General features: G+C 38.3%; 1 protein-coding gene across 1 annotated transcript; it reads left to right on the top strand.

Moving 5' to 3' along the window:
• The first annotated feature begins 609 nt into the window (after positions 1 to 609).
• On the top strand, positions 610 to 13,754 carry LOC134669300 (cytochrome P450 6B7-like). The gene is made up of 6 exons (XM_063526805.1): positions 610 to 1,724; positions 1,856 to 2,006; positions 2,284 to 2,386; positions 2,845 to 3,026; positions 7,531 to 7,765; positions 13,693 to 13,754. The coding sequence occupies exons 1-6, from the start codon at positions 616 to 618 to the stop codon at positions 13,752 to 13,754; spliced, it is 1,842 nt and encodes a 613-aa protein (XP_063382875.1). The 5' UTR covers positions 610 to 615.
• The last annotated feature ends 10,888 nt before the right edge of the window (positions 13,755 to 24,642 follow it).

The following is a 24,642-nucleotide window of genomic DNA, read 5'->3' as shown; positions in this document are numbered from 1 at the left end:
AAGCTAACTGATTTATTTTTACGTTTAGCAGCATCTAAAATAACAGATTGAAACAACAAAAAAGCGGAGGATTTGAGATTTTTTTTTACACGTAATTTGTGGTAATTCCGAAAAAGTGTATTTGTAAAAAGTGGCGGATACTTTCTGCGGGGGACTCTTATAACAACGGGATATGAGTAATATGTAAATGATTTTCGGGATTAACCAATTTCTGAAATTGCCCAAGTACACCTACTAGATATCTACATATTATACTGATTTAATACAACAATATCACTACCATAGGAGGAGCAGAAATATAAAAATATAACCTTTGTCTTAATCAAAGCTGCTGATTTTTTGTTTTGTCAAATAACCTGTTAACTTGTTAAGTCGTTTTTTAAACATAGATTTCACATATATTTTATTGATTCATAAAATTTACACAGCATTACAGCGGACTAATACACTGTGAAATTTATAATAGATATATTTCATACATCCTCCCAGACTATCACATTATTTGTATTAGTAGGGTAACGTTCTGACGATAAGCTGTTGATTTGGGATTGATAACGTTAATCGTATTTAAATTAATTATGAATTAACAAGGCGTACATTTGTTTAGTCTTTATTATGTTAAGCATAATACTTGTTGTTCTCGTTGCCTCTCTCGTGTACCTCTATGGAACGAGAAGTTTTAAGTACTGGGTGGAGCGAGGTGTGAAACATGACAAGCCTTTGCCAGTGTTTGGCAACGCGCTGGACAAGTTCCTTCAGAGGATCAGCCTGTGCGACCTGTATTCCGAGGCCTACAGAAAATACCCCAACGAGAAATTAGTAGGGCTATACTTGGCCAATGATCCAAAGTTAATTCTACGTGACCCTGAACTTATCAAGCACGTGTTAACAACTGATTTTCAGCATTTTCATCCTCGTGGAATCCTGCCAGCGGAGAATGATCTCGAGCCAATGTTTAGGAATATTTTCTTTGCCGATGGGGATTTGTGGAAACTTTTGAGGCAGCGGCTGACTCCCGCGTTTACATCTGGCAAGTTGAAAGCCATGTTTACGTTGATCGTCGAAAGAGCTGAAAAATTGCAGGCCATCGCTATTGACGCGGCCGAGGCAGGTGTCGACGTAGATATGAGAGATCTAATGGCGAGGTATACGACTGACCTTATAGGAGCATGCGGTTTCGGCATAGATGCTGATAGCTTGATTGACGAAAATTCAACGTTCCGACAACTTGGCAAGCGGTCTTTCAAAAGGACAAAGCGGGATGGTTTCGTGGCTATGCTTAAATTTATAGCACCCAAGCTTTTCAGAAAACTTCACTTTTTAGCACCTGAGATAGAACGATATACGATGTCGATAGTAAGAGATATACTCGGAAAGCGGAATTATTTGCCTGTGGGACGGAATGACTTTGTAGATTTACTTCTTGAATTAAAACAGAAAGGGGCGATGGTTGGAGAGTCTTTGGAAAAACGAAATCCTGATGGAACTCCAGAGAAGATACTGTTAGAGTTGGATTTGATATTGATGGCTTCTCAGATACTAGTCTTCTTCATAGCGGGGTTTGACACGTCATCCTCAGCCACCAGCTACCTGCTGCATCAGCTCGCTTTCCACTCTGATGCGCAGAAGAAATGTCAGGAGGAGATAGATGAAGTACTGAGCCGACACGGGAGGTTGTGCTTCGAAGCTGTTGAAGAGCTAAAGTATTTGAAAATGTGTTTCAGGTAAAACGAAAGCTACTAAGTAGTAAGATCGTATTAGAAAATAAGTCCAAGTAAGAACAAATGGAGCTGTCTTTAGTCAATGCATGTCTACATGGCCTACGTTTTGAACTTATGATTTATACATGTTTCAGAGAAGCTATGCGTATGTTTCCACCCATCGGCTATCTGATGAGGCGGTGTACCGGGCGTTACACGTTTCCGGGCACCAACGTAACCATCGACAAGGGTATCGGCGTCGTGGTACCTATACACGCTATGCAGAACGATGAACAATACTTTCTTGTAGGTACATATAATGAAGCCATTAATATACATATAGTTACAAATCTATGAGTTGCCACACGGAACAAGATATTGGACGGTATTATTTATGTATAAAAGCGATTTGAATCACCAGATAAGTTGCAAAGTAATGTAAATGGTACCATTTGTCTTGATAAGTTTAATGAAATCAACTTCGTAAGCCATAGTGACTGTGTGAAGTGACGTAGCGTTAAGAGCAAATGCGTTAGCGTTATGTATAAATAAGTCCATTAATGAGGCGATATTATACTTTTAGGATCCAAGTGAGTTTAGGCCGGAGCGGTTCAGCTCTGAAAACGTGAGCAGTATTCCAAATCATGTGTACCTGCCTTTCGGAGAGGGACCCAGGGCGTGCATAGGTAAACACTAAACAATGTACATTTTTTTAGGGATTTCTCATATAACCATATGTATAACATGCAGTTAATGCTGTCTGTCCAAATTTGCGATTTAGAAGTCAGTCAATAAGCACATTACAAATAATATTATGCTCTTTTACAGCATGTTAATTTTATTGGTTGATTGGACGGCATTGTGCAGAAGGATTAGATAAGACATAATTTATCATGTATAATTTACGATTGCGTGCAATTGAGTGCATCATGATGCACTTACGATATATTTACCTATTCTAATGCTGCATGTATAAGGTATTGTAGGTACCTAAGTGTGATTGTGCAGAACACGTAAATCTTTGATGACAAACTTTAGGTCAAAGTTAGGTTAGGTTAGGTTAGTTTTTTTTTTGTATTTAAGGAAAAATGGAAAAAGTTGTGAAATCTGGCAAAATTTTAAGTACTTATACGTATATTTTCAGGTGAGCGTCTAGGCATGTTGCAGTCCCTGGCAGGAGTGGCGGCGCTACTGCAGCGTTGCTCCGTGGAACCAGGACCCACTACTGTTGGAACTCCCATCACAGATCCTACTTCCACAATTACTCAAAATATAAGCGGGGGCCTGCCGCTGATAATACGAGTCAGGACTCCTCAGGAGAACAAAGTTAATGAGACTAGGTAAAATAAAATAATAAGTTTATTATAATATGTGTGTTGTTTTTACTAATAACTTTAAATAGGGGTCATTTTTTAGTACCAAACGGTTATGTAAAGAAATCGGAATTATAGGAACTAAATGTATTTTTATTACTTCCATTACCATCTTTCTTCTTTCTTCGTTTATAATGGTCTGTATCTCGTAAGAAATAATATTCAATCCGTTTCGATTTTAACTATTGTTTTGGTTATTATCATCTACTAGATACTAATACAAAATGTTTCAATTTTCGTAAGCCCCAGAACGGCCGTAATCATACGGGTCTCTGAGGAAATAATTAAAAACAGTTTTGGCACGGTCCCGTACGTATTTTCATTACGTTTGTGATTGTATTGAAATATTGTGTTCGACCATTACCAGCGTGGCTCAGCGCCAAACCAATATGCAAGTGTTCAGGCGACTATACCACCGCAAGAATTGAAAATGACCTATATACGTATTACTTTACACCACACTTACGACCTTTCGGTTGTGAACAACGTTTTAGGACTACAACAATACGAAAAGGCTTAAATAAGTGGAGTTTTCCGAAGAACTTATGATGTTTATATTGTAGAATATCAAGCTGTGATCACCTATATTGCGGGCACTTTGTAAGACAGGATTGGAGACTCACTTTATTTTACGTGAGTTGTTGTCGCTCTGTGTTTGGTTTATGATATTGGAAAGCGAGTTAAATGTACTGTTTTTTGGCTTTGACTAAATTTTATATTGTACTTAAGGAAATGTCCGCATGATCGGCTTGCACTTAGACGGGTTTTTGTAAACTAAAGTAACTTTTCTTTTCATGTTTATATTCATATTCATTTAATCCATTGTTCTCATGCTGATCGTGATCAGTACAATAGGTCTTACATTTTAGTCTTCGTAGGTGCATGACACCCTGCTAGGGTATACAATACAGGACATGTTACTTAATAACTAAATAAAATTTTCAATTACAGTAATTATACTAGCAAAGTAAATGATTTAAACTTATATACTTACATATTCCTTATTCAAACGAATTTTATTAACTGTATGTTATCCTAAATAAAGCGATATGTTTATACGGCAAAGGGCAATAATCCCAACGAAATTTAAACACGCACGACTGACTTTAAAATCTAAACTCACTCACCTGAATAACCACTTGGCTTCCTACGTCAACTATGATGATCCCCGCTTCGCCCTTATCCGTTAGATTCAAAGCCCTTTATCCCGGTTAACTCAAAGCATAACACGATACCCTTCATCCTACATGTCCACTAAAATTAGAATAATTAAGATAGCCAGCTTATGTGTTAATTAAAGACTGACGTGTGCCCAAAGTCTGTCCGAGTCCGAGCACCTATTTATTGTCACAATTAAGAAACGACTTTAAAGACGACGAAACTAGTATCACTCCAAGCCCTTCTACTTTAGTGTAAAGTCAGGCATTAGTCTTACCGCACAATGCAACAGTTAACTGCTTACAACTTTGCCCGTCTCCTTAACCAAGCGAAAATGACCTTTATACCTTCATTTTAAAGTCCTCGCACTTTAAGGAGACAAGGATTAACTTGAATTGGACGTCATCTCGCAAGTTTGGTTTAATTAAAGTTTCTAGTTCGCAATTCCTGGAGCCTCATTTGGGTAACAATTTGCATTTTGTGTTTGAGCGTTCGTTATAATCGGCTTAAGAGTATTTTCTGTATTGTTATTGAGTGTTTCCATTTATCTTTAGTGTGGTCATTTCTACGCCGCATTTTTTTTTTAATTTATTTAGAACACAACCAGTCATAATAAACATAATATTACATGGTGCTGGGCCTAACATACGGCGTTGCATGAACAAGAGATTTCCTTTGGCAGGACTAGTCCTTAGGATCCAAGGATGGATTCAAGAAGTGAAGCCACCGAGATTTTTGATGTAAATTTTTAGGGGGGGGGGGGCTCTCAACTTGATCTTGATATCTGTATCATTTAAGCTACTAGGCCAAGATCGGTGTCGTTTTCGTATAAATCGGGGGTGCCGAATTCATTTCTGATATCATAATGACACCATTCCGAAGTAAAAACATATAAAACATGAGAAAAATACTTTTTTTTAATTCTTCTTCACGCTTAAACTGCTGAACCAATTTAGTTAAAATTTGGTACAGAGATAGTTTGAGTCCCAGGAAATAAGATATAGGTCAGGAAATGAATGCTCAAAAAACGTTGTAGAGGGAAATGCTAGGAACACAATTTTTGACTCCGTAACTTTGTTTGGACTAGTTAGGAGGTGAACATATCAAAAGTCCCCGGCTGTAGCCCCGCTGCTGGGGGGTAGAGGGGGGTAAGAAGGTCGAATTTTTCGTTTTTTCATTGATATCTTGGAAACTTTGCGTCTTAGCGACATGACTACTAAGACAAACCGAAAGCTGATAAAATTAGTTACAACTTTTATCCAGTCAAGTTTTTCGATGTCATGAATAGTTTTTGAGATACCCGCTCTTGAAAGTTTATTTAGGGATTTTAATTTTATCTTGATATCTTCGTCAGTGAAGCTGTTAGGCCATGTTTGGTATCATTTTCGTATAAATCGGGGGTGCTGAATTCATTTATGGTATCACATTGACACTATTCCGAAGAAAAAACCAAAATTTTAAAAAAATATATTTTTTTAAATCCCTCTTCACGCTTAAACCGCTGAACCAATTTCGTTGAAATTTGGTATAGAAATAGTTTCAGTCTCGACACAGGACATAGTATAGTTTTTATAACCAAAAGCATCTTTTGAGGGTGTGAAAAGTGGGGTGGAAGTTTGTATGGGGAGTCAATAACCGCTGAACCGGTTTAGATGAAATTTAGGATGGTATACATCTGTGATTTAGATGGAAATGATGCCAAACATGACTTCAAACCTTACCTTAAGCAGTATTAACCTCAGGAATTCAGTTTCGTCGACGAAGTTGAATTTCCCCCATACTCCATTTCACAACTTTAAAGGATGATTATTGAGATAAGTATAATTTTAGATAGTAAGTATAAGTTTATTATTGAGGTAAGATAAAGTATCTTATGTCCTGCCTTGGGACTCGAAATATCTGTATACCAAATTTCAATTAAATTGGTTGAGCGGTTTAAGCGTGAAGAGGAAAGTTTATATGTTTTTTCTTAGGAATGGTGGCAATGTGATAACAAAAATGAATTCAGCGCCCCCGATTTATACGAAAATGATACCAAACACGGACTATCAGCTTCACTAAAGTAGATATCAAGATAAAATTGAAAGCCCTAAATAAACTTTCAAGAGCGGATATCTCAAAAACTATTCCAGATATCGAAAAACTTGGTTAAATAAAACTTGTAACAAATTTTATCAGCTTTTGGTTTGCCTTAGTAGTCAAGTCGCTAAGACGCAAAGTTTCCAAGATATAAGTGAAAAACCGAAAAATGAGACCTTCTTTCCCCCCTCTACCCCCCAGCACCGGGGCTATGGCCGGGGACTTTTGATATGTTCACCTCCTAACTAGTCCAAACAAAGTTACGGAGTCAAAAATTGTGTTCTTAGCATTTCCCTCTATAACTTCTTATTGCTTGGCCTAATAGCATACTTTTAATTTCAAAAATCATCCCTTAAGGGTGTGAAAAGGGAGGAGGAAATTTGTATGGGGATTCAATAACCGCTGAACCGATTTAGATAAAATTTGGTATAGAGATAAGTTTGAGTCCCGGGGAAGAACGTAGAATAGTTTTTATTCCAAAAAAAATACCTTAAAAATGAAAGGCAAGGTGTAGGATTGTATGAGAAATCAATAAACGCTGAACCGATTTCGATGAAATCTATGTCTACATTTTTGATTTAGTTGAAAATTATACTAAACTTATAAACTGAAATAAATGTCATATACTAAGAAACAGTGACCAAGGCCTCCAGTGCCCCAGGCTGGAATCGAACCAGCGTCCTCTGCTATCGCGGCAGGTGCCTGAACCACTCACAATTCAATTCAATTCAATTCAAATAATTTATTTCGGAATAATTTATGTCCATAGTTGTTAGTAACAAAATAAAATAACTTAGAGCTAGCGTTAGTACAATTAATTAATACACACATAACTATTATCACAGACAAAACACAACCTATTGAGCAATGCAAACGGTTCCAGTGCTCCTGGAAGCGCCCCTGCCATCTCTCTGCAATGGTGTTCAGTATGCTGTTTGGGCTGCCACTCAACCTCTTCACTAAGGATGCCACACTTTTGCGCAAAATAGCGGCGAAGCTGTCCGTGTGAGCATCAGTAAACATCTGCGATGCACTACAAAATCGCGGCAACCCCAACAGCATCCTAAAACCATTGTTGTACTGAACTCTAAGGTCTTTATTTATTAATGTCTTACTTAAATTTTTTGTAAACCAAGGTATTTGTATGTAACTATAACGTATCTAGAACGTGTCGTCTCTTGTGAATATCAACCACGTTGACACGGGCCGTGGTCCGTCAGATACTGGAGGCCCGCGAAGATAAGAACCAAGTCGCCGTCCTCTGCTGCGACCTGTCCAAGGCGTTCGACGTCGCGGATCATAACCTCCTTACTGACAAACTACGGCACTATGGCTTAGGAGGTCCCGCGTTGGCGTTGATGGCGGACCTGCTACGGAACAGGAAACAGGTTGTTATGGCTGACAGTGGCCGCGTACGGTCTGACGCAGTGGTAACAAGTATGGGCGTTGCTCAAGGTTCGTCAGTATCGAATATACTCTTCTCCTTACTGTTGAATGACCTGCCCAATGCTATCGACTGTGGAGAGACCTTAATCTATGCTGACGATGTTGCGGTTGTTGTGCATGCCGCATCATATGAGGAGCTGGAAACAAAGCTGAATATGACGGCCGAAACAATAGCAAACTGGTTTAGTATCAATGGTCTCATACTTAACACTCATCTCATTAATTTTGATCTTTCCGGACGCCAAATGAGATCGTTATCAGTGCTAGCTAAAGGTGATAAGATTGAGCAGGTCACTAACTCACCATTTTTGGGATTTGAGCTAGACAGTGGACTCACCTGGAGTTGTCACATAAATAAGGTGTGCAATAAACTCGCGACAGCATGTTTCGCGTTAAAACGACTTGCACGGGTCCTGCCGGTGGAAACGGTCCGTGCCTGCTATTTTGCTTCGGTACACGCGCACTTGCAGTACGGGGTTGAATTTTGGGCGGGGGCCGCGGAGTGGGAGAGAGTGTTTCGGCTTCAGAAGCGAGCAGTACGTGCTATAGCGCGTGTCCCACAAACTGTTTCTGCGAAACCAATATTTAAAATTCTAGGTATTTTGACGCTACCTTCGCTATTATTATTACAAATAGCTGTGACCACACGAGGTGAATTGGAGTCCACCCCAATTAATAATGAGTTTCACCGAAGGTACGAAACCCGAAGCGCGCGCGCCGGAAAATTACCCCTCATACCATCCAGACTTGCGAAATCAAAAAAACTCGCGCACGTCATGGGTCGCAAGGTTTATAATCACCTCCCAGGCGAAATAATGGCTGCTCCTAGTGCGTCAGTATTTAGAACAAAATTGAAAAACTGGCTTGTCGAGCAGGCCTTCTATAATCATAACGAGCTATTTTGCTTTAATGTAGGATAAGATTATACATATCCTGTTGTACTGTATTTATTTTCTTGTGTTCAATTGTAAATTATGAATATTATATACATTATGTACATATTATGTACTTAAGTGTTAGATGTATCGTGACATGTAATATGATATTACCAATAAATATGATTATGATTATGATTATGATTATCTTGAAGTTCGAATACGGCAGTGTGTGCCAATTTTATCCGCATCCGTTGTTACAGCTAGATAAGAAACATGCACATTTATATTATTATTTGTAGAATTTATTTTATCAATTAAGTAGACGGGTCCAGAGTTCAATTGCAAACCTTACATACACATTACGATTACATAGTTACCTATTCTGCGTACAATACATACCTATATACGTACAAGTATTACTTATCGTTGAAAAAAAAAGTTTTAGCTTAGATTTATAAATTATAATATCGACAATCCACGTGATGGCATTACGGCTACATTTAGGACCAAGAGTATTGTAAAATCACGATCATTCTATACTATAGGTAATATATTTTTAAAATATCATTATATTTTTACCCAAGAACGGGAAGGGTACTTTGAAAAACGAGGAGGATTGATTCCACAAAAGACCGTAGTCATCTGAAAGTTTTTCAAAAGTTTTACTTGTAGACACTAAAATTAGAACATTTAAAAAAAATACCCAGCTCTTTCAACACACTGCTTTAATTAAGGCCCTAAAATCTCAAAATCTCATTATCTGGAATCTGGAGTGAGTCCGCCTGAAATAATACCGGAACTGGACTCAGGATCTCGGCGACATTTAGTATTCTTTTTCAATTTAATTACGTTGCTCTTATCCATATGAATTTTACAAAAAGACTACGTACGTGTAACTAATGGAAACCTCTAAGGTTTTTGTAATAACTATGAACTAATGGAAACCTCTAAGGTTTTTGTAATAGCTGGCGAGATTGCGTGGGTAGATTCGTGTTTTTATCCAGTGCGTGTTTGTTTGGTAAATTGTAGCAAATTATTTATTCTGAATAAATTTGTAGGGCTCGATTGAAGAACAACGTTAAATTTGAATATAATTTCAAGCATCAGCTTGTTTAATAAGACCTCGACATGTTTCCACAAAACGTCGCTAGGAAAACTCACCATTGAAAAACGCAACACTAATGCAGTTGACCTCGGAACGTCACCTTTAGATTCTTAATACATTTCTTTGCACAAGGGTTAAAAAGGCTTAATTCTCAGCGTCAATTTTAAATGCGGAATAGAGCCGCCGCCGCCACTCCCCGCCTAATGTGACGCGCGGAGTTTAGATAACAAAACATATTTCCTGAAAGAATCACAGCCTCCCAAGTCCGCTCACGGTGGTTGCATCTCCAGGCGGTTGAGTCACTTTACGAAAAATAATAGTAGGGCATTTACAAGCAATACGAGATAAGGCTGCAAGGGCCACACATACAAGACAAATTGAGGATAGTCTTTTCAAAAGGCTTATTTCTCTCTGAACACCATACAAAAATAATCCCCTTTGAAAGGACACTACTCAATTGTATTAGCACTTAATGTTGCGTCGTCACCAATACGGCCTCTTCAACAGGTACTGACCTAAACATCAATAACATAGGAAGTTTACAAGTACCTAACTACGTCTAATAAACCTACAAACATAGATGTTTTTATTATTAGACTGCCTACGACTGTTTATCCTTGACTGTTGATAGTAAATCCCAAGTGCGGCTACGGTCACATTGGCGTAAAGTGAAATATGTTTTCACTGCTGCCGATTGCTTTCCTATTAAAATACCTAAATAAATAAATATCTTATAGTAACGAAACGGCCAAGCCACATATTTTAACGAAAGTATAGAATTAGTGAAGTTAGGGCTTGTATTGTGAGCGTGTAAAGTTAGAAGATTGGCTCTACAGACCTGAAAACTATTTGACAGTGCTAGGCATATGGTCTTGGCAAAAATTTACATGATAATGTTAAGGTATGCAACTTCGCAGATCGCTGCACAGTCAGCATCAAAAAAAATGTTGTAAAGGCCACTGAAGTTGTCAAAACATCAAGAAGTGAGTGAACCCGTTGTCATCTAAACAGTTTAAATTATGTCTCACGAAAGTCTGATTTCGATTGTGAAAACATATATGCTAAGGATGATAATAGTAACCGTGTTCTTAAAGTCAGCTGAGGCAGCTGCACTACACCCCTGTGTAAGGGCCGATCTGGTCATTTACGTGCGATCGGAATCTCGTGGCCGGGCCATTACCGCCAGACTGAATAGCCACGAATCTCCCCGAACGTCCTCGAATGTTCCAGAACGTGTCAAAATTGGTCCGAACTTCACGTTTAGCCTTTGACTATAATTTAGATATATTTCCCGTGCCCTGGCAGCTATACGACGCATTAGTGACCTGGTAATTGACAGGTCAAATAGTACGACTATGTCATTACATACCTATTTTTCACGCTATGCGTTGCCGTCGCTTGCAGGTATTTGACCCTTGATACATTACACGCAGCGTGATAGGAATATGAAAACAAAATGGGATGGATGGATGCAATTAATAATTTTTAAGAAAAAAAAACCGACTTCCATAGGGGCCGGTGAAAGATTATTGTAGATGGTACACTACGTAGAAAAGGAGGTAAAACCACCCACTTTTCTACTAGCATTTCGCTTCTGTAATGGCTCCTCTACAGGATGGGCCAACGCCGGCCACTCCAAGGGACGCAGCCATGCGGTAGAATAAGATAGCAATATCACTTGCTCCCTCTAACGCATAAATGCGTTCCTTGGAGTGGCCGGCGTTGGCCCATCGTGTAGAGGAGCCATAAGGGTCGTAGTTCTAGCCTAACCTAACCCACTTCTCAGATAGCAGTTCGGTTCTGTGAGGATCGCAGTTCAAACCTAACCTAACCAACTTAATGGCGCATTCGGTGTGGTGTACGGGGGCTTAAGCGGGAAGGGCTAGTAAGATTGGCATCATCATACTTTATACCTACATTTTAAGATAGGTAATCATAGTGGTTTATTTAGTTAAGGTATCATAGTGGTTTTCCAGGTCAAGGTCCGGGTCCGAGTCCGGGTCCGAGTCCGGGTCTGAGTCCGGGTCCGAGTCCGGGTCCGTGTCCGGGTCCGAGACCGGGTCCGAGTCCGGATCCGAGACCGGGTCCGAGTCCGGGTTCAAATCCGGATCCGACTCTAGGTCCGGGTCCGGGTCCGGGTCCGAACCGGATCCGGGTATGAGCCCGAGTCCGGGTCCCAGTCCAAGTCAAAACCGAAATTCGTAATCACCAAACGTGTACCATGCGTCGTTGAAGAGTTCTGTTCTGGTCATCATCAGCAGTTCCACTTCATCAAATGCGACAGTTTTTAATGTAAATGCTTGTTTTTATGATGAAAATACAAAAAAATCTATACGTATGCCATTAATATTTGAGGAGTTCCCTCGATTCCTTATGGATCCCATCATCAGAACTCGAGCTTGACAAAAATGTGGCTTAAAAACTTAACTTGCTTAACGAACACAACGAAGAGGAAAAATCGCCAAACGTAAACTATGCGTCGTTGAAGAGTTCTGTTCTGATCATCATCAGCAGTTCCACTTCATCAAATGCGACAGTTTTCAATGAAAATGCTTGATTTTCTGATGTAAATACAAAAATCTCTATACGCATGCCTTTAAGATTTGAGGAGTTCCCTTGATTCCTCATGGATCCCATCATCAGAACTCGAGCTTGACAAAAATGTGGCTTAAAAACTTAACTTGCTTAACAAACATAACGAAAAGGAAAAATCGCCAACCGTGAACTATGCGTCGTTGAAGAGTTCCGTTCTGATCATCATCAGCAGTTCCACTTCATCAAATGTCACTTTTTTGGATGTATATGCTTGATTTGTTGATAAAAACCCAAAAATCACTATATGTATGCCTTTAAGATTTGAGGAGTTCCCTCGATTCCTCATAGATCCCATCATCAGAACTGGGTTTTGATAAAAACGGGACCAATCTGTATGCATATACATTCAATCAAAAAAAGAATTTTCAAAATCGGTCTAGTAATGACGGAGATATGGAGTAACAAACATAAAAAAAATAAAAAAAATAAAAAAAATAAAAAAAAACATACAACCGAATTGATAACCTCCTTCTTTGAGATTTGGAAGTCGGTTAAAAAGAGGGACAGAGATTTTTTGTTTTTGCTATACACATAATTTTATACGTTACCCTCCATGTCAGAATGGTTATCAAACTGTGTTGTGGTTGGCAAGTCTGGTGGACCGACTAAATTAATATTTTTGGTCGGTTTTAAATTAATAGTCGGGTCTGTTGGGTACGCGAATAGCCCCTTGTGTTCTGCGATATTTTCAAACAACGATCGGGCATCGGCCGTTTGGATACATAAAATTGGTAATACCGCTATTGTTACTTTGAATTTCTATTTTCAAACAGCATTTCCCCTTATTTTCATGACAGCCTAAACTAGTAGTCATCTTTCTTCTATTTTTTTTTATTTAGGTCTAATTTGCAAAATTAAGAAACTATATACCCAGGTAAATTAAACAATAATATACCTACCTATTAAAACCGAAAAATATACAGAAAATGATAAATACTTAAAATATTTTTTTTTTTTTTTTATTAAATACAGCAACTATCCTTACAGGTAACCCTAATACAATAGTGCCTTAAATTAAATAATTCTTTAAATTAAAAATTCAATATATTACAATTTCATATACAACAAATACACAATAAAGTCAATTTAAATTTCAATATTTCATTACAATTTCAATCCATTACATTCCATAACACAATACATATAAACAGGTTTTTGACAATTCCCACATTGGGCAATAAAAAAGATCTGTCTTATCGGCAACAAGATTCAAAATGTGTATAGAACGGCTGAGAGGTGCTTTACGTTGCAGATTCGTCCTGCCGGTTGGCTCTGCCAGCAGTGGCGGTTGCCGCCGCCGCTCGGTGTACCTGTCCGGCACGCACAGCTTAAACATTTGTAAAATGTCTGGGTTGCAGATACTACCACGAAGAACCCGAAGCAAGTAGCACGCGAGCGCCAGATCCCTGCGAGTTTCTAGTTTGTCGTAACCGACCATGCCAATCACAAAAAGTGTGGGATACATCAGCGGATAGAAAGGATACACACCATACCGTTTCCAGTATAAGTACCTGGTAAACTTATTTTGTATCCTTTCCATCATGATGTTGTATTTGGCCTCATGCGGAGCCCATATTGCAGCGTTAAATTCTAATTGGCTTCTTACTAGAGCATTGTAAAGCGCAGCGATGGCTTTTATGTCTGTGAAGCCTACTGCTCTGCGGAGTACAAAGCCCAGAATCCTGAACGCCTTTTTACACGCACCGACAATATGGTCCCTGAAACACAAGCTGCTCTGCATGCGCACTCCCAAATCTTTCACGGACTCCACTCTTTTCAACTGAGCTCCGGCTATCTCATAGCTGTGGTTGAGAGGTGTTTTGGACCGAGTAAATGTTATGGAAACGCATTTATCTACGTTAAAATGCAGTTTGTTTCTCTGGCTCCACTCCACCACTCTGTCTATGTCCCGCTGGAGACGCTCACAGTCTGCCTCATTTTTGATTGCCAAGAGCAAAATTTGTGGAACAGAGACTTTTATTATTTGGCATGACTTTACTTTTTACTCTTCAAATATTGAAATTAATTAATATGACACATTTTTACACCTGAACTGAAGAATTCACCTAACCTACGCCTGGGTTGCCGCCTCGCCGTAGCACGAGCTCGCGAACGGCACAAGTCAGCTGTTAGCCGTGCCGTGACCGGGATCGGCGTGGGTCGGCGCCGGCGTCGGCACAGTCCCTGGGATATCATTCCAATTGCTTATTACATACCAGCTTATTTAATAACGCATATTTGTTTGACCAGTCGTTATCTGCCGCAGGTAAATAAGGTTACGGCAACAATGAGACATTGGAAAAGCATCCATATATCTCAAAATATTTGGTGCCATTTACTACGGATACCTAACTGCTAACTGGATTGCCTTAGATTTTACCAACTAGGAGTAAATATTAACTCACATTTATAGACGGGTCTACTTATCGAGATATTATTTTACTTTACCTTATTTTACTATACCTTTATTTACCGACGTTATCAAGGTAATAAAATAAATTCGCGATAGACCCGTCTATAAATGTGAGTCAACTAGGAGTAACCTCGAAATCGCGAAAATAATTTTGGCTCTACAATAGCAAATATCGGCATGACTGTAATGAACCGAAATGTATGAAACAGCCTTTTTTCGCCATTTCAGAGTTGGTCCTGTAGTAATAATTTGATCAGTACGACCTCTATATACACCTCGAATAAAATGGCTGAGGGTTGAAAAACATCCTGTTTAAAAATCAACACGCTTGATTTAGTTTTCACCCTATTGAGGGTACTTTGCTGCATCAAGTACTCAATCTGTTAACGCTTCGTCTTTGTTCGGGAATCTTCGGGAGCCGTCGCCGACGCAATGCATGGTGCGGGGCGCGGAGTAGTGGGGCCGGCAGGGGCCATTTCTCTCAACAATCTTGCGACACCCGGTCGTGCCCGTCCGCATACATACGGTGATATTTTAACATCTACCTATGTATCACCGAAGTTAATTATTATACTCGTACGTGCATGTATTGGACTACGAGTGTCATAACATCCATGACCCCAAGATCTTCTCGTCCACCCCTACCTACATGCGTGGGCACAATCTATAATCCGTTGATACCTTTGGGCCCGATTTTGAAATAGATATCTATTAGATATCTTTTAGACATCACCAAGATACGATAACGATATGTTTAAGATCTAACCTGTCTTTGACATTTGCGCGATTCTGGAGATACTCTTGAACGATTTCCACTGAATATGACTTAGAGATCCAATTCACATCTAATAGATATCTTACTCCATCTAACGTAAAAGTGACATTGGTTGCCCGAATTGCGCTGCAAAAGAGAACTAGTTGATATCTAAACTATAACGTATCTAGAATGGATCTAGTGCGTGTCGTCTCTTGTGAATATCTTGAAGTTCGAATACGGCAGTTTGTCTTGGGGTCATGTTACACTAGTTCGTTGAGTCGACCATTCCTAAATCCCGTGGCTGATAGGAATGCCCTGCCTGATTTACTGCTCACACCTCCGGCTTCGGGCTATACGTTGTCTTGACAATTTATTGTACTCGTATTTCACAGATAGGTTTAACACATAGAAATGGGTGCTATAGGTTTAACTATTTGAAGGGTATGATAAAAAATTGGCATCTTCAAAATTTACTTTGAACTTAATATTTGGATTTATACAACGTATCAGCATTGCGATTCAGTGAGGTAATGCCGCCATCATCCTTGATACAATGCCTCAAGGGCCTATTTAGATTAAAGCTAGTTACCTATTAAATAAGTTTAGTAGTACCACCGCCGTGTACCCATATACATATATGATGTAAAAAATAGAATAAATTATATAGTGCTATTTGAATTGTTAGATCTTGTTAGTTTAAAAATAAGTTGATTGTAAGTTAGTCTGACAGAAAAAATATTTTCTACTGAAAGGGTACTTTTTACAAAACTACAAACCGGTTTTAACGTATTTATTACCAAGGCGTACCTACCTGCAGAACCTGCGACAAAAATACACAAACCCGGATGCTTAGCCAAGCTGCCAATCGTTCTCTCCGTAGCGAACGATATATATATATCACTCATCCATATTTGAGTGACAGACGAAACAGGCGATTTATTTGCTACGTAGCGTAAACGATTGGTACTTTGGCTACGCACCCAGTTCACTGAATTTTTCTAAAATATACATTCCTTATTTTCATGTCCATCGTGTAACACAGCCAGTTATAGTAACCGAATAAGTAAACTAAAGGAATAACAACATCAATTTTTGTATTCCTCAATCGAAAATTGATTATGATTATCAGATTGTTTTGGAAAAATACATAATTGAATTGTTGTGCTCGACAGTTCGCCATTCCATTTTGTTTACGTTATAATGTAATTCACCGTCTTGACATTAACTCTCATCAGTTGACGTAAACACGAACGCAACATAAAAACGTCAACAAACTCATCACCCTGCCCCGTGGTTCGTGTCAGAGAGCCTACCGCGAAACACGTTCGACGTGTGGCCTCTCTGTCACACTTAAGTACGATTTTACAAGTGCGACAAAGAGGCAACACGTCGGACGTGGTTCGCGGTAGGCCCTCAGAGCCCTGTCCGCGTTCACGACACGCGCGGAGCTAACGACCAACTTATTCTCAACCAACTTTGCATAGTATGTTCTAAAAATGGAAGCAATGGTTATGATGGCCTTTTAGAAGCCATTTTACTGAGATCTCAACTTTCATGTTAACTCCCAGTGTCGGAGGCCAGGGACCGTTCAAAAGCTTGTAACTTGTAATACAAGTGGAAGTCCCTTTCTATTAAAAGAGCCTGTTAAAAAGTGTTATTCGCTTGTTCCTATTACAAGTTACTAAGCTTTTGAAAAACAGGCCTCTGGTTAAAATTTAAACACGAATTTGCCCTCTTCTTGTTTACTGCTTAATGGCGTAAATTGTTAAAGAGGCAGTCGAGGTTCATTGTTTTAGTTGCTAGAAGTGTGAAATACTATAATAATTATTTTGAATCATTTTCTTTCTTAGGCTAGGTTCATATTGGCCTTAGCGTCTATAGCAGACGATTTACGTATGGTACCTATAACATACATTACACACCGGCTGGAACGGATTAAGGATACGCAGTGATGCCAAGCACCTGTATTACCCTCCCGGATTCACTGTCTTATCCCACAGGAAAGGCGAGCAATCTGCCGCTTATATGCTAGGTTATTTATAATAATAATAATACAAGAATTTAAAGTTTACAACAATTTTATAATACTTGTCGGGAATTGTGGGCGTATCATACTATCTGCAGCATGTGCTGAAGAACCTTCAATCGTGGATGACGAGGGCCTTCAATGAAATACGTTGTTCAACTCACAATCTTTACTGCACAAGACTCATTACAAATCACAGCACGCGATACGTTTCTTATCTTAAGCAAACCAGTGGATTTGACCCAAGAACCGCTACAGACGTCTGCTTCTCCCGTTCGTTCTCATCGTGCTTCTTCTGAAGATTGATAGACACCATAACTTCAATTGTTCTGGACTTCAATTGTTTTTAACAGCGCACTCTATGACGTCTTAGCGGAACTGCGTCGAACGCCACTCAGGTGTACGTAACACCCTAGTTTGCTCTATTTGTCAAGGTTTACATGATAAAATGCCTCTTGAAGGCGACAGATGGCACATTTCATCCACTCTCCGACATACTGAATTTTGAATTTGCTAACACATAAACATCTTTGTTATATTTGTGACTTTTATTACAACTATCACTATTCGTCATTAAGTTTTTTTAAATTAAATTGAATTAAAATATAGTACAAAACAATGTCCTATGTATCTCCCGCCTCCCGTGCGAATGGCAAATATGTGGAATAATTTTTTACCAACGTCCATTAAAAAACTGTACTGTTAAGCAAACCCAGCGAACTGCGAATAAAAAACTGAGCTGAAATCAGGTTTGTATCTCTTTAGCATTTTAATTCCAAAATTCATCCAATGCCTCAGCGGTTCTGTGTACCCGAAAATATACACAGCGCCGACATGGCCTTTTTGTAAAAAGAGGCGTGCGGTGAAGCGCAAATCTAGAAAAAATGTATGTTCACGCTGAAAAGTTACGAGCTCTGTTGAAATCCCTTTAAATTTATTTACACGTACTAATAGGCCAAGCAATAAGAAGTTATAGAGGGAAATGCTAGGAACACAATTTTTGACTCCGTAACTTTGTTTGGACTAGTTAGGAGGTGAACATATCAAAAGTCCCCGGCCGTAGCCCCGGTGCTGGGGGGTAGAGGGGGGAAAGAAGGTCTCATTTTTCGGTTTTTCACTTATATCTTGGAAACTTTGCGTCTTAGCGACATGACTACTAAGACAAACCAAAAGCTGATAAAATTCGTTACAAGTTTTATTCATTCAAGTTTTTCGATATCTTGAATAGTTTTTGAGATATCCGCTCTTGAAAGTTTAATTTAGGGCATTCAATTTTATCTTGATATCTACATTAGTGAAGCTGCTAGGCCGAGTTTGGTATCATTTTCGTATAAAACGGGGGTGCTGAATTCATTTTTGGTATCACATTGACACCATTCCGAAGAAAAAACATAAAAACTTTAAATAAATACCTTTTTTTTTAAATTCCTCTTCACGCTTAAACCGCTCAACCGATTTAATTGAAATTTGGTATACAGATATTTCGAGTCCAAAGACGGGACATGAGATACTTTTTATCTCAATAATCATCCTTTAAAGTTGTGAAATGGAGTATGGGGGGAATTCAACTTCGTCGACGAAACTGAATTCCCGAGGTTAATACTGCTTAAGGTAAGGTTTGAAGTCATGTTTGCTATCATTTTCATCTAAATCACAGATGTATACCATCCTAAATTTCATCTAAACTGGTTCAGCGGTTATTGACTCCCCATACAAACTTCCACCCCACTTTTCACACCCTCAAAAGATGCTTTTGGTTATAAAAACTATCCTATATCCTGTGTCGACACTGAAACTATTTCTATACCAAATTTCAACGGATTTGGTTCAGCGGTTTAAGCGTGAAGAGGGATTTTAAAAAACATGTGTTTTTAAAATTTTGGTTTTATTTCGGAATAGTGTCAATGTGATGCCATATATGAATTCAGCACCCCCGATTTATACGAAAATGATACCAAACATGGCCTAACACCTTCACTGATATAGATATCAAGATAAAATTGAAATCCCTAAATAAACTTCCAAGAGCGGGTATCTCAAAAACTATTCAAGATATCGAAAAACTTGACTGAATAAAACTTGTAACTAATTTTATCAGCTTTCGGTTTGTCTTAGTAGTCATGTCGCTAAGACGCAAAGTTTCCAAGATATCAATGAAAAACCGAAAAATTCAACCTTCTCACCCCCCTCTACCCCCCAGCACCGGGGCTACAGCCGGGGACTTTTGATATGTTCACCTCCTAACTAGTCCAAACAAAGTTACGGAGTCAAAAATCGTGTTCCTAGCATTTCCCTCTACAACGTTTTTTGAGCATTCATTTCCTGACCTATAAGTTTTGTTGGCCTGTTGTGTTACACTTGTGTTGCTAGAATGTTGGAACTAATGAGACTAAAAAATTAGTAAAAGAATTGGATTTTGCTTTATTTTAAACACAGAAGTAAAGGAAAGGTGTTCTAACACATGTCGTTAAAATATTATGTGATATTAAAAATCAAAATTCAAACATGGCTACATAAAATAACTACATTAGTTTTATATAGACTAGGACCATTTGGTATTTGAAAGTTTTGGTTCGCGAATACTATTTTCTTCAATATCCTGTTTCTTTCCAATGCTAATTTTAGAGGAGCGGGATTTCCTGCCACAAGTATTTCATATGCTTACTAGGAAATTCCAACCTTGATTCTTATTTTGTAAATGGTAATAACGAAATAAATCATTTTTCATTTTCATTTTTCATTTTCATTTCATTTCCCACTTAGCTGCCCAGCTGATGTTAGAGCAAACATTTATTTGGTACAGATATACAGTCGACATCGACTCTTGTTTAAACTGTTGCAATTTATTATGTTGGAAATACCCAGGTGTGTATGTATAGGTGTACAGAATGCTATTCATCATCATCATCTCAGACATAAGACGTCCACTGCTGAACATAGGCCTCCCCCTTGGAGGAGCCGTACGCGCCGGTTGGAAGCGACCCGCATCCAGCGTCTTCCGGCGACCTTAACAAGGTCGTCTGTCCACCTTGTGGGTGGACGTCCTACGCTGCGCTTGCTAGTCCGTGGTCTCCACTCGAGCACTTTTCGACCCCATCGGCCATCTTCTCTGCGTGCAATGTGGCCTGCCCATTGCCACTTTAGCTTGCTAATCCGGTGGGCTATGTCGGTGACTTTAGTTCGTCTACGGATCTCCTCATTTCTGATTCGATCACGTAGAGTAACTCCGAGCATAGCCCTCTCCATAGCTCGTTGAGGGACTTTGAGTTTTGAGATGAGGCCGATAGTGAAAGACCACGTTTCAGAATGCTCATGAGGAACATTAAATAACGACGTTTAATTTAACTAGATGTGGCTTAGTTTAAGAAGTCGTGCAATTATTGCATACATTATGACGTCATTATGAATGCCTTCTTAATTGATTTGATGTTACAGGCCAATGAAAAATAAATATTATCGAAGTAAATATTACATAGAACAAAATATCACCTATACGCACGAACAAATTTCTTGATAAAATGAGTACCTAATGCCTCCTCTACACGATGGGCCAATGCCGCCCACTCCAAGGGACGCATTTATGCGTTAGAGGGAGCAAGTGATATTGCTATCTCATTCTACCGCATGGCTGCGTCCCTTGGAGTGGCCGGCGTTGGCCCATCGTGTAGAGGAGCCATAACAGTTTGAACGTCATAATCATTTGACATCCGAACGTCACATTAATTGCATATTGTGATTGCAGCTCAAGGTCGCATCAAAATAAAATGAAAACAATAAAAAATCGTTAAAACACAGTCGGCCTCAATGGCTCTTTTTCGGTAACCTAACTACCTAACTATATAATTAGCTAAGAAGCCAGTTGAGTGCGACCTACCAATTCGCAATAACCTCGGAAACTTGAAAAATTTATTCAATAAAAAAACATGGCCGCCATAAAACACGATGGCCGAGAAAGCCGGTGAAGTTCCCCAACTCCGTTTGTTTTCTGTATGGATTACCTCCCACTAGATTCTTATATTCACGCTAAACATTTACTCACCTGCTGTAATTATGTGGATAAGTAATTAAGTTTCAAATTAGTACACATCTTGATATTTTGACATATTTCAAAATGTATCCACAAAAATACAAAAATTCATTGATATGGTAGGTATTAGAGAAGAATACCTGGTATTAATAAGTTGTTGTTGTTTACTAATAAGATGTGTAAGTATTGAATTATTTAAGTACTACGATGCTTTTGGATCAAATATTATGTATTTGTGATATATCTTTTAAAATCAAAAATCAAAATCAAAATATACTTTATTCATGTAGGCCTAGCAACAAGCTCTTATGAATCGTAATTAATCTTAATCTAATTATCAGAGCAATTTATTGATGTTAATATTATTCCATAATAAAATTGGATTATTATACATGTCAAATTTAACACTAAGAATTTCACAAAAGGATCGTCAAACATTAAAAAAAATTGTATAAAAAAATACTAGTCTAGAATTTCTAGAATAAAATCTAAATGTCAAAAAAAAAGCATAAGTAACAAACAAGTAGATAATATTACATCGGAATATCCATTTCCTCATCAATAATCAAATATACCTAATAAATAAATAATCATTTCGAATAACAATTAATCCCACGTTGTATTATCATTCATCCGACCGGTCTGGCCTAGTGGGTAGTAACCCTGCCTATGAAGCCGATGGTCCCGGGTTCGAATCCTGGTAAGGGCATTTATTTGTATGATGATACAGATATTTGTTCCTGAGTCGTGGTTGTTTTCTATGTATTTAAGTATTTATATATTACGTATATCGTTGTCTGGGTACCCACAACACAAGCCTTCTTGAGCTTACCGTGGGGCTTAGTCAATTTGTGTAAAAATGTCCTATAATATTTATTATTATTATTATTATTATTATTCATGTAGTCCTGTGTGGTATAATAAGCTTTGGAAATAAGTTTACGCTTTACATAATTCTTAAATTTATTAATAGATAATTCAGTAATATGGTTTGGAAGTTTATTATAAAATCTTACACAATTACCCATGAATGATTTTTTAATTTTATGGAGCCGAGTGAAGGGCACTGCGAACTTATGTTTATTTCTAGTATTAATATTATGGATTTCACAATTTTTCCTAAAATTTACAATATTTTTATGTACATACAGAATATTCTCATAAATGTATTGACAGTGCACTGTCATTATGTCAATTTCCTTAAATTTATCTCTAAGTGAGTCTCTATGGTTCATTTTGTATATTGCTCGAATAGCCCTCTTCTGCAGAACAAAAATGGTATTTATCTCTGAAGCACCGCCCCACAGTAAAATACCATATGCCATAATGCTATGGAAGTAACTAAAATATACTAATCGAGCTGTTTTCACATCAGTTAACTGACGGATTTTGCTCACTGCAAAAGCTGCAGAGCTCAGTCTATTCGAAAGAGTAGCAATATGGGGACCCCACTGGAGTTTAGAATCTAAAGTTATACCAAGAAAAACTGTACTATCAACTAATTCCAATTCCTCATCCTTCACAATGACACTTGCTTGCACATGCCTTACGTTACTACTAGTGACAAACTTAATATATTTAGTTTTTTCTCATTTAACATTAAATTATTAACATTGAACCAATTTACTACTTTTGAAATAGCATTGTTTACATCATTGTAAGCTTGTTGCTGTCGTTTGACTTTGACTTCTCTAATAAATTAATATATAAGTAAGAGTGCCAAATCTGTCGGTATGTCTGTTTTAAGTTATACTAATTTGCCTTTAATGTTGAATTTTGAATGTTAAGTAGTCGTACAAAATCTCAGAGGGCTATGAAACCATGTTTCTCCTCGTGTTAGATGATGTTATTTATACATTAGTCCTATAAATATTCTGCCGTATCCGAACTTCAAGATATTCACAAGAGATCAAGCAGACACGTACTAGATCCATTCTAGATACGTTACAGTTTAGATATCAACTACATAGTTCTCTTTTGCAGCGCAATTCGGGCAACCAATGTCACTTTTACGTTAGAGTAAGATATCTATTAGATATGAATTGGATCTCTAAGTCATATCCTGTGGAAATCGTTCAAGAGTATCTCCAGAATCAAATGTCAAATTTGACAGGTTAGATCTTAAACATATCGTTATGGTATCTTGGTGATGTCTAAAAGATATCTAATAGATTACTGTATCTATTCCATCCATACCATTAAATATATTTTGCCATCTAGGCATGGACCTTTAATGTTACGCGCAAAAATATCGTGGTTACTTAAATATATGTATATTTGCATCCAAGATGGTATTACAAATACATTTTTACATTTTTCGCATGAAAACATTATAAAAACTCATTTTCAGAAGGTATAACACAATTAAACTGACCGTTGAGACTTCTGGCGTTGTATTTTACTAACATATCTTAAATTTTCAATCTGGAATTTGAACAATATTAATTACATCACGTCGTGTTGCTTTGATCTCGCCAATTATATTAGGCATCGCAACCAGCTCCTCTAGCTCCCTATTTTTTCTTCGCCTCCAAGTTCCATCCTCCTCTCTGATAGGCCCCAGAAACTTCCGCCAGATTTTCCTCTCCGCCACTAAGAGTTTGCTCTCTTCTTTCTGAGTCAGCGTCCAAGCTTCACACCCATACATCAAAATTGGTCTAATTACGGTCTTGTAGACTCGAGTCTTGGTTGGTTTACTGATCAGCTTGGACACTAAGACTCGATGGAACGCTGCCGAGCATCTTAGGGCGTTTTGGACTCGAATATCTATCTCTTCCTCCCTTCGGTTGGTATCAGTTACTGTGCAACCAAGGTACCTAAAATGATCTACACCTTTGTAGGTGGTTGCTCCGACTACTAGGTCTTCTCTTTTCACTCTGGTGTTCTTGTACCTTTTTATTTGGAGATATTCGGTTTTCTGGTGGTTGATTCTGAGACCTATCTTCTCCCCTTCCTGCTCCACAATTCTAGCCATGGCCTCCAGGTCCCTTTTGTTTTGAGCCAATAGCCCCAGGTCATCAGCATAGCTAATGATCTTATATCTGCCGTTCAACTCTACACCCCCATCATACATAAGCAATTTTTT

This window comes from Cydia fagiglandana, chromosome 12 (genome assembly GCF_963556715.1).
Source record: "Cydia fagiglandana chromosome 12, ilCydFagi1.1, whole genome shotgun sequence".
Taxonomy (NCBI): Eukaryota; Metazoa; Arthropoda; class Insecta; order Lepidoptera; family Tortricidae; genus Cydia; species Cydia fagiglandana.
This window is presented reverse-complemented; position numbering and strand designations above follow the sequence as displayed.

Coding starts and splice junctions, on each gene's coding strand:
- LOC134669300 (XM_063526805.1), top strand. CDS start 616: ATGTTAAGCATAATACTTGTTGTTCTCGTTGCCTCTCTCGTGTACCTC. Junction 2,387..2,844: donor GGGACCCAGGGCGTGCATAG/GTAAACACTAAA, acceptor GTATATTTTCAG/GTGAGCGTCTAGGCATGTTG. Junction 7,766..13,692: donor AAGTATGGGCGTTGCTCAAG/GTTCGTCAGTAT, acceptor TCTGGGTTGCAG/ATACTACCACGAAGAACCCG.